Raw genomic sequence first — 11,617 nt, 5'->3', positions numbered from 1 at the left:
AATATTGTTTTCTTTCTTTGGAGTTTAGTATTTTAGGGCAGCTTAGGTTATATTCGGAAAACATAAGAACCTTGTCCATAACTAACTATTGATTTTAGTGCATACATGTATATATCGAAAGTATAGATCTATTGGCCCCGTAAATAGCTTTACTAGCTCTGGGAATACCAGCGACCCATAAAAGAGAAGAAAGGAAATTCATTGTTTCCCCTAGAGATAAGGTGTGTGTTGTTGTGCCCGTTTGAGTCCCGCCCCTGCGAAAGAAGCGGATAAGTTTTACCGGTAGCGTGTCATTTGGACATTTTCCTAGAGGAAACTGTATGAGTGGGGAGAGACGACGTTAAGTGTTCAAGAAAGGAAATTCATTGTTTCCCCTAGAGATAAGGTGTGTGTTGTTGTGCCCGTTTGAGTCCCGCCCCTGCGAAAGAAGCGGATAAGTTTTACCGGTAGCGTGTCATTTGGACATTTTCCTAGAGGAAACTGTATGAGTGGGGAGAGACGACGTTAAGTGTTCAAGAAGAAGAAAATTGAGATCTTAAGAACCGGAAGATTTTGATTTTGAAATCTTAAACAAAGAGTGTTTAGGTAATAGTTTTAAGTTAAGAGTCCGGCACCAGTCTTTACAAAGCTTGTAAGGATATTTACAAAGTTTAAGAGGTCAAAAAAAAAGGCCGCGACTTTGGGGAATAAAAAAAAAATCTCTAGGGAATAAAGATTTTATTCAATAAAATTTGATCCACGTGACATCTTTATTTTGAGTCCAAAAATTGACGTCGTTATCGTTTGCCTCCTAATCTTCATCTTCTCTTTTTTCTTCTCTCCCTTCTTCTCTATCTCTCTCTCCTTCTCTATCTCTCTCTCGATATATATATATAATATATATATATATATATATTTATCTCTCTCTCTTACAATGAACAGATTAACTGTTCATACCCAAATCGATATTCCCACTAACCTAATAAGCTCTTCCCTAAATTTCTTAAACCCTAATCAAATTTACATAGGTAATTGAGAAGCATAAGAATAGCTATACTTACCCCCCACCTACCATTAGCAACCAATTCCCACATTTGATGAAGAGCACTAATCACAATTGTAGGTTTGGCATATTGAAAATTGTTTATCAATTAGTCTCCACGGATCTCCACGTGGTAAAATCTACTGAAGAAACAAACCCCATTTATGTAATTTATCCTCTTGTTGATTTTGAAAGGGGAATCCAATTGTTGAAGCCAATGACGAAGATTTTGGAATAGTTGGTGAGAATGAATTCAGGGTTCTTTTAATTGGGATTTAGGTTAATAGTGGTAAGGAGTAGTTTGTGGCGGCGACGAGTGGGCAATAAGAGGGAAGATGAGATATGTTTTTCAGGGAAGACAGGGATGACATGATAAAAAATGGAGGTGGTGAATGGTGGCGTTGTTGGTGGACGGAAGTTGTGGTGGTAAGAAATTGTTGAGTGGAGGTGACGTGAAGATGAAGATTAAGGGTCGAAATACAATCAGTTTTATTTTTGGATCAAAATTAAAAATATTCCCTAAGTCAATCTCAACTAACAAAGTCTTTTATTCCCTTGAGATTTTTCTTTATGCCCCAAAGAATCGACCAAAAAAAAAAATCAATTTCTCCATACACCATGCATAACAATTTCATAACTAGAGATCGTCCAACACCAAACCTAACTATCACCACCTGAGACCATCGAACTTTCATTGCCGAGATGTCTTCCTCTCTTCTCCGACCCTCTCCTCTCCTACTCTCTTCTCTTCTTCTCCATTCTCAATTTCTAATATTCATCTCACTATCACCCCTCTCATCATCTTCTTGATCTCTCCGCTGAATCTGTTCTCCCACCCCTATAAATCTCTTCTCTTCTCTTCTTCACCGTTCTGATCATCATCTTACTGACTCGACTAGGGGCCAAAATCTTAGTCGGAGGAATTCCGAGTAAACTCCCGACTCGGCCCGACTAGGACCAAATCGACTAGTCGGGCTATTCGGGATTATTTAGCTGACTCTGTTTTTTTTTTTTTGTTCAAATCGACAAAGGTGAGGTTAGAGTTTGCTCATTTGACTTCTTAACCTTTCCTCTGCCATCATCATTCAACTAGATTGAATTAGATTTTGAACTTCTCTTCCTCTCCAAACAAGATTTAAGATTTCAAGTTTTTCTCTATATCTTTTCAATTTTTTTTTTACCACTATTCTTTTTAGAATCCAGATTTTGCTGTTTTTTTCTCTAAAAGCACAAAAAAATGTTAGTTTTTAGTATTTTTATACTTCATTAATGTTGTAGAACTTGTTGATAATTAGACGTGTGCTTCTTAAGGATGAATTTTTTGTGTTTAACCGTTTATACTTCATTAAAGTCGTACATGTATATAATTATTTATACAGAATAATTTATATATTTATATTCTTCGACTAGTCCAGTGTGAATACAACTAGTAGCGACTAAGCCTAGTCCCGGATATACCGACTAGTCTCCCCTGCCGAATTTTCCAACATAGCTTACCGTTACTCCTCTCCCCACTGAATCTCTTCTCCAACCCCCTCTACATGTCTTTTTTTCTTCATGATTTTCATCACCATAATACCCCTCTGCTCATCTCCTTTTAACCTTGAACTCCAGGCAAATTAAGGAACCCTAATCTAGGTTCCTTTGTCTAGGGACGAAGAAAACCTTGGTTTGAAAACCTCATATGAAGGGAACCAATCCATAGAGACACAAGATGGTGAGGGGGTGAGAGAAGAAGAAGAGGGAAATAAAGAAAAAAAAAGATACAGACTGGAAGAGGAAGGAGAGTGTTTTAGGACAAGGTCGTCGAAGAGTTTCGTCGGATAAGTCGATCAAAAAGTGGCCCGCTGTTTGTTTCCAGATTTAGAGTTTTTTAGTTGGAACATATCTGTAAACACTAATGCGTAGCTATGTTAATAAAGAATATTTGTAAATAGCTCTTACCAACTTTGTAATTACAGACTACCTAAGAATTTTATCATATGAGTTAGGAATTCTATCTAAATTCAAATTTTTTTACTTTAAAATATTTCTCAAATAGCCCCCAACTTTATGACCAGCTTCCTGCCTAGCCCCCTACTTTATCAAAAATACCCAGAGGACTCCCTTTTTGAGTTATCGTTATAACATCATTAACTAGTCATCACCTCTCTCTGCCACCTCATCTTCTCGCCACCTCATCATCTTCACCGGCCAAGGTCGCCGGCGGGTCATTTTTCCGGGTGACGACTTTGAAACATAAAAAAAAAATTCATCTCTCCTCTCTCTCTAAACAATTTTTTTTAATTGCCTCTCTCCTCTCTCTCTCTCTAATTAAATACTCCGGCGAAGGGATAACCTCCTCGCCCGAAATCTGCTCGGACATACCTTGAAGGTTTGTTTCGAACAGACTTTGAAGTTCTGCTCGAACAGATCTCTGGCGAAGGGTTTCCCCTTCGCCGGAGTATTTAGAGAGAGAGGAGAGGTGAATTTTTTTTTTTAATGTTTGAAGGTCTCCAGCCGGAAAATTGACCGGCCGACGACCTTGGTCGATGAAGATGATGAGGTGACGAGAAGATGAGGTGGCAGAGAGAGGTGATGAGATAGAGGAGAGAGAGGTGATGACTAGTTAACGGTGTTATAACGGTAACTCAAACAGGGGGCCATCTGGGTATTTTTTATAAAGTAGGGAGCTAGGCAAGAAACTGATCATAAAGTTGGGGGCTATTTGGGAATAACCCTAAAATAAAATAGTTTTTAGGTTATAACCAAAAGATCTTAGTAAGTACCAAAATTGCCCTCAACACTGAGGATGGAGAGTGGAAAAGAGTCAAAGTTGTTGGAGAGAAGGTGGGCAGAGAGGAGAGAGAAAAGAGACAATGAGAGCAACATTTTCTTATTTCCTCACAAGGGTGGGGGTGTGAGTAGGGATGGGAATTGGGCGGGTATGGGCGTCCATGGGCACTTGAAGCATCGGGCTGGGCGGGTCGGGCACAAAATTTCAATGGCTATTAGGGTAAGCGGGTTAATTGGGCGGGCAATTCTGAAATTCGCCTTGCCCATTACCCGCCCAAGCCCATTAAGAAGCTCGGGTAATTCGGGTATGGGCGGGCGGGTAGCGGGTAATCTCATCACTTGAAAAAAATATCACTTTTTCCTTTTTTTTTTATAGAATCTGCAAACTCCTTTCCTGATTCTAAAGAGACAACGTGAGATTAAAACTAGACGTTATTTGTGTTGTTCCTTTTAGGAATTTAATCTCACATTGAAAACTAATGAAGAATTCTCATGAGATATAATATAAACTTATCCCACTCTTTGTTTCCTCAAAGTCAAAGACTACTTCAGTATTCTACTAGGAATTCGTTTGGGTCATTGCAAAGCAATGTATTGGGTTCGTGTGATTGCCCTTAAACATATTGTTTACCATCTCAACTAAACCTAGCAACATAGACAACTGGGATTCATCAACCCATAAAGTTGATGTAATTTGGTTGGTTATCATTGGGTGAGGTTAAGTGGGTGCGGGCATGGGCGTGTAGGCGGGTAGAGGTTTTAACCCATGCCCACCCACCAAAATTTGGCGGGCTGGGCGGGTTGTGCCCGAGACGGGCGCGGGCGTCCATGGTCCTCGTTGGGCTCGGGTGCCCGTGTGCGGGTTCGGGCTCATGGGCAAAATTCCCACCCCTAGGTGTGAGTATTGTTATGGAGGTCCGAGTCCCACCCCTAACCATGCTGAAAACAGAGAGAGAGAGAGAGAGAGAGAGGGAAGACGTGGTTAGGTTTAACTGGTAGCGTGTGATTTGGACTTTTTTCTCTTAGCTAGTGGAAAACTGTATTATGAGTTGAGGAGAGAGAGAGAGAGAGAGAGAGAGACGGCGTTAAAAGTAGCAGGCTAGGGGCGTGGGGGAATTTGGCATGATACAGACTTGAACAAGAAAGAAGAAGAAAGAAGAAAAGGGAGAAGATCTTATAACCAGAATATAAGAGGAAAAAAGGGTCTCATTTTATCACACTACTCTCCTACTTTCTCTCTTCTCTTATCATAAGAAATTTTATATGGTTGACCTTCCCATTTATCCTAATTTCAGATCTTCATGAACTGGAAAGAGGTATCTAAACTTAAACTTGTTTATAAAAAAGTTAAATTCATGGGATTTTACAGATTCCATTCTCATGAGACTTGATTTCTTTGTGAAATTTGTTTTCTGATCCCCTAATATTATAATTTTTTTTATTCAGAGACAGAGGAAAGAAGGGCATCAGTTCAAGATGAGTTTCAAGAAGTTTGATTATCTAATTTTTGGTTTAAATCAGAATTTTCAGTTCTCTGTCTTCTTTGGAACCATGATTTGGTAAGTAGAACAACCAAATTTGGAGTTATATTTGTGCATTTCAGAATGGTTTCAAGTTTAAAACTGGAGAAGAGAGTCATAGGAAATTTTATAGATGTTTTTGTGATGTTAGTAGTTTGTACTCTATTGATTACTTGTTGTGAAGGATTAAATGAGGAGGGTAAATACCTCTTGCAACTAAAATCTTTACTACATGATAAACTTAATCGTCTCGACAATTGGTACTCTAGTGATGTAACACCCTGTGGATGGGTAGGTGTTAATTGCACGACGGATACGTACAACATTTGGTCTTTAGACCTAAACTCTATGAACCTCTCTGGTATCCTTTCACCCGTTATCGGTACTCTACTTTACCTTACTTACCTCGATTTATCTTACAACGACTTATCCGGAAGTATACCCAAAGATATTGGAAACTGTTCTATGCTAGAGTTTCTTTATTTGCAGAACAATCGATTTCAAGGCGAAATACCCATTGAGTTGGGTAAGCTTTCTCGTCTAAATGAACTAAATATTTGCAATAACAAAATATCCGGGTCTCTACCAAAGGAGATAGGTAATCTCTCTTCCATCACCGAGTTGGTTTTGTACACGAACAATCTTACCGGATATTTGCCCGCTTCACTTGGTAACTTGAAGAAACTTAGAATTTTCCGGGCAGGGCAGAATTCGATTTCTGGAAGCTTACCGACAGAAATAAGTGGTTGTGAGAGTTTGAATATGTTAGGTCTCGCCCAAAATGGTTTAGGAGGGCAAATACCCAAAGAGCTAGGAATTCTCAAGAACTTGAAGGAAGTACTTCTTTGGGGTAATGGGTTCTCTGGAACCATTCCGCAGGAGCTTTCGAACTGTACAACACTTGAAACTTTGGCTCTTTATGACAATAAACTTGTGGGTGAAATACCTAAGGAGATCGGGAACCTCCAGTATCTGAAGAAGTTATACCTTTATAGGAATGGTTTTAATGGGACAATACCGAAGGAGCTTGGAAATCTCTCTCTTGCAAAAGAAATTGACTTCTCGGAGAACTTTTTAACAGGAGAGATACCTGTGGAGTTCAGTAAGATAAAAGGTTTACGCTTACTCTACCTTTTTCAGAATCAGCTCACGGGTGTTATCCCAGAAGAATTATGCAGCTTGAAGAATCTAACTAAGCTTGATCTATCAATCAACTACCTCACTGGGACTATTCCATCCGGATTTCAGTATATGACTGAACTCCTCCAGTTTCAGCTCTTTAACAACTCACTGATTGGTAGCATTCCGCAGCGGCTAGGAGAGTATAGTCCACTTTGGGTGGTCGATTTCTCGGAAAATTATCTTACTGGACAAATACCTCGTCATCTTTGTAAAAATTCTAATCTGATTTTGTTGAACCTCGGATCAAACACATTATCTGGAAATATACCTACTGAGTTAACAAAGTGCAAATCTTTAGTACAGCTTATTCTATACGATAACAGCCTCACAGGTAGCTTTCCTTCCAATCTGTGCAAACTCGTGAATCTATCCACCATTGAACTAGACGATAACAAGTTCAGTGGTCCTATTCCTCCAGAGATTGGGAACTGTAGATCATTGCAGAGGCTTCGTATATCTGGCAATTTCTTCTCATCCCAGTTGCCAAGAGAAATTGGTTCTCTGTCCCAATTGGTAATATTTAATGTCTCTAGTAATATGTTCTTCGGAAGAATACCACCAGATATCTTTAAATGCAGGATGATTCAACGACTTGATCTCAGCAAGAACAGCTTTGTTGACGCTTTACCTTCTGAGCTTGGAACTCTTGACCAGTTGGAGCTACTCAAGCTTTCAGATAACAAGCTTTCAGGAAATATACCAGCAACCTTGGGGAACCTCTCTCGCTTGACTGAGTTGCAGATGGGTGGCAATAGATTTTCTGGTCCAATACCTCCACAGTTTGGTGCACTTTCCAGCTTACAGATCGGACTAAATCTGAGCTACAATAACCTGTCCGGGGAAATACCACCTCAACTAGGAAATCTCATTCTGCTGGAAGTCTTCCTCCTAAACAATAATCATTTGACGGGTGGCATTCCACAAACATTCAGTAACTTATCAAGTTTATTGGAGTTCAATGTCTCGTACAATGACCTCGTGGGTCCTTTACCTTCCATTGCATTGTTTCAGAACATGGCTATCAGCAGTTTTACCGGAAATAGAGGGCTTTGTGGCGGGCTTCTTTACGCATGTGGTGGTGGATCTCCATCTCCCGAGCCTGTTACACCAACTTGGCAAACATCTGGTACTCCACTTGGTAAAATTGTTGCAGTAACTGCTGCTGCTATAAGTGGGGTATCACTTATTTTAATTGGAGTAATACTATATTCAATGAGACGGCGTCCTGTTGAGATCCTTTCACCATTGCAAGATAAATCTTCTTCAGTCTCAGACATATATTTTCCATCCAGGAAAGCGTTCAGCTTCCAAGATTTGGTTGAAGCCACAAACAACTTTGATGACAGTTTTGTGATTGGAAGGGGAGCCTGTGGAACAGTCTACAGAGCAGTTATGCAGTCTGGACAGGTAATTGCTGTTAAGAGGTTAGCTTCTAACAGAGAGGGTAACACCGTCGAGAATAGCTTTCATGCAGAGATATTAACTCTTGGAAAAGTCAGGCATCGTAATATTGTGAAACTCTATGGTTTCTGCTACCACCAGGGCTCAAACTTACTTCTTTATGAGTATATGTCAAGGGGTAGCCTGGGTGAATTACTACATGGAGATTCTTGTATCTTGGACTGGCCTACGCGGTTCCGGATTGCCCTTGGGGCTGCTCAGGGCTTATGTTATTTACATCACGACTGCAAGCCTCAAATTATTCACCGAGATATAAAGTCCAATAACATCCTACTTAACAAAAATTTTGAACCGCGTGTTGGTGATTTTGGATTGGCAAAGGTGATTGATATGCCGCATACCAAATCAATGTCAGCTGTTGCTGGATCATACGGATATATTGCCCCTGGTGAGTTTTATGTATCTTCCTTGTTATTTATTGTGTTGACTGTTTTTCCTATTAAGATGCAAATGTTTTATTCATTCTTCCCAATGCCATTTAATATAACCTCAAGTCAAAGAGGGAACCTAAGAGCAGTTGTAAGACTGACTCTGAAGACTTAAAAAGTTTCAACTTTCAATCAAAGCAGTAAACCATATCCCAGACCCAGTGTGATTAGTTAAAAGTCTCGGGTATACATTAGATAAACAAGTTTAAAAACTAATTCGGAATCCTTGAAATATATGCCTAAGAGGTAAATTTCAAAACCATCAAATTTATTTATCTTTTGGTATCAGTTATTATTTTATTTGCACCAATACTTTTTATGTTTCGTTTCTTCTTATTAGAAATGAAGTTGTATTTTTTCAATCCTGTTACATCTTCTAAATAAACCCATTTGAACTTAAGTGATGCTTTTTTTATAATTTAACTTAATTGAAGAGAAAATGAACTGTATAAATACTTGGTGACCTATGAAAGGTGGCCCTAAGCAAGAGTCTGCAAAAAAGAAACTCAAGAAATTACAATGTGTGTATGATAGCTTCCAAGAAATCGAGAAATGTAAAAATGTACAGTTTTTTGCCCGCACAAGTTGTTTGCTCCAGTGATACAGGGCTACCTGAGTGTTAAAGCTGGTTGCTTCGATATCTACTTCTGTATTCTTGAAAATTGCTTTGTTACGATTCTTCCAATTTGCCCATAAAGCGAGGTTTGGGAAGGAATTCCAAATTCAAGAAAAAACAGTGTAATGTTCAACATGTCTAGCTGTAAAACATACTAAAAGAACTCAACAAAGTGAGTAGTGAGTAATGATAAAGATTAAAGAACTAATGTCATATCAAGCTCAAGGGTAATTCTATTCGAAGAAATTCTAGGAGTAATTAACTTCAGAGTCATTTTTGGGGACCAACAGTTAGCAGGTCGAGAACGGGTCTATGTGATGAGTAAGATCACTTGTAAGAAAAGAGAAAACGAGGATTATGTTTTTGTTTGATTTTTTAAATGTTTTCTTATAGTTGAAATGCTATATAAAGTAACTGTCACGGAATAACTGACCTCGGTAAGCAACTCCTTGATTGAAATAAGCCATGCTTAAAACTGTACTATACTCCTCTAAGGAAATAAAAACCCTATCTGACATGCCTAACAATTTGACTTCTCCTTTAGCTTCCAACCATTGAGACTCCTAGATGTGGAGACCTAATAACTTCACCTTCACCAAAAGAATAGCATTTCCTAACATTCACTTCTGTCTACATAGAGAAAGCAAACAACCTAGGGAACAACTCCTTCAGTGACGTTGCGACACACCAACATCAATCGAAAAGTTAATTCCTTTCCCATTACCTACGACAGAAGACACATCTTCCTAAAACAGAAAATAAACCCATATTGGTGTGAGTACCATACCAGACCGTTCTGTCATAAGGTAAAAAACGCTTACTCGAGTCCATATCCTACCATCTCAGATTATAGTTTTTAAGGCTGTAAGTTATTAGTGGTACTACATTTGTTCTTCCTAATCCACTGAATTCGGTTAGAATTGGAAGAGCGTCTTGATGTGTTCTAGCCTCATGTTATTTCCACCCCGGACGAGTGTTTATTAGGAGAGCATCTCTCTTTCCTACTTTTTATTGTTTATCTCTATTTCCTAGTCTCGTTAGGTTTCTCTATTTAATTAGCCTTACTAGTGTAGTATAAATTAAGGTGTTGCTTGTTTTTTCTCATTGTTTGAATCTGACTTTTCTGACTCATCTGAATAAAAAAAGGACTCACAAATCAACTCGAATCAATTTGTAAATATCAGTCAACTAACAATCTAATACCTGACTCGAGTTAATTCAGACTTGACTTAAAGAAAAGGCGAACAATACCCAAGGTTGTATGTGATAATAAAGAAATATTTCCATGGTAAGAGTTTATTTCCCGAAAAGTCTTCCATGGAACATATCATGTGGAATTAATCGTGTAGTTGTTTGGTTATTATTTGTTATTCCGTGGAACAATATAGATAATATTTCGTTTTAAAAATGAATAGAAACACAAATTATTCATCTTAAAAAGATATTTCATATATATGTGAGTGGCCGAAAAAGCAAAATTATATGTAATAGCAAGGGAGTAGTATTACTTGCAGTTTCTCTACTATCATCTTTTAGGAAAGTTATGACCCTTTTAACCATGTTCTGAAACATAGGTATGAGTTAAAAAGAGAAAGTGAGCTAAAATAGAAAAGAGAGAGAGGAGATAACATAGTTATGTATCAAACAATGGATATACCTTATTTCCATGGAAATAGGTGATTTTAAACACAACCTAATTGTTTGAGATAACAACTGAGATGGATCATAATTTCTTGTTTTCAGCAGTTTGCAGGTTGTTTAAAGGTTTATTATGTTCTAGTTGAAGGACTGGAAGACTGTCTTTTCACAAATTTAAATGAACCTCACAGTATTTACTGATATAGAGTGTGTTATTAAGACTCAGAAGCTGCTTCTCTTTTCTTTGTCGTATTTTTTGTTTATATGGAAAAGAGTTGACTTATCAATGAATGAGCCTACGAAGTCTTTGAGTGAAATGCTGCATTATATGAAGTGGCACCTGTATATAATTTTTTATGTGGTATAACTAAACATATGTCCTCTTCTGTTTTTGTAGAGTATGCCTACACTATGAAGGTTACAGAGAAATGCGACATATATAGCTACGGAGTTGTGTTATTGGAGTTGCTGACTGGAAAAATGCCCATACAACCACTCGATGATGGAGGCGACCTTGCTACATATGTGAGAAACTATATTCATGTCAATTCTTTGACGTCTAGGATACTTGATGTGCGACTTAACTTAGAAGAAGTATCTGTCATTGATCATATGATCATTGTCTTCAAGATCGCTTTACTCTGCACAAGTATGTCTCCCCTTGACCGTCCATCAATGCGCGAAGTTGTATTAATGTTGATTGAGTCTGATAAAGAGAGATATTTTGCTGCATCTCAAATTCATGAAGATGATGATGATCTTTCTCAAAGAAATTGCAATGATGACGAAGAGACTACCCCGTCATGACTGTATTTATTTTTTTCCTCTCCAATTCTTTGTCTATTGATAACCCTGTATAAAACACATTTCAATTCTTTTCTGCGAACAATTCTGTATCTTTTTCAAATGATAGGAAAACTATGTAAGATTGTGAGTAATACAACGATATTTTCTTCTGAAAGTTCTTTAATCAGTT

At 38.2% G+C, this 11,617-nt stretch overlaps 1 protein-coding gene across 1 annotated transcript; it reads left to right on the top strand.

The window, feature by feature from the left end:
* The first annotated feature begins 3,776 nt into the window (after positions 1-3,776).
* LOC147538851 (uncharacterized) lies at positions 3,777-11,602 on the top strand. Its single transcript, XM_086640227.1, has 4 exons — positions 3,777-3,918; positions 4,692-5,112; positions 5,243-8,347; positions 11,039-11,602. Exons 3-4 carry the CDS (start codon positions 5,401-5,403, stop codon positions 11,446-11,448), a joined length of 3,357 nt encoding a protein of 1,118 aa, XP_086496353.1. The 5' UTR covers positions 3,777-3,918; positions 4,692-5,112; positions 5,243-5,400; the 3' UTR covers positions 11,449-11,602.
* The last annotated feature ends 15 nt before the right edge of the window (positions 11,603-11,617 follow it).

This window comes from Eschscholzia californica, unplaced genomic scaffold, assembly GCF_041429995.1.
Source record: "Eschscholzia californica isolate CP2 unplaced genomic scaffold, dmEscCali1.0.p SCAF_5, whole genome shotgun sequence".
In the NCBI taxonomy this organism is placed as follows: Eukaryota; Viridiplantae; Streptophyta; class Magnoliopsida; order Ranunculales; family Papaveraceae; genus Eschscholzia; species Eschscholzia californica.
The sequence above is the reverse complement of the archived record's forward strand: the minus strand, read 5'-3'. Positions and strand labels throughout refer to the sequence as shown.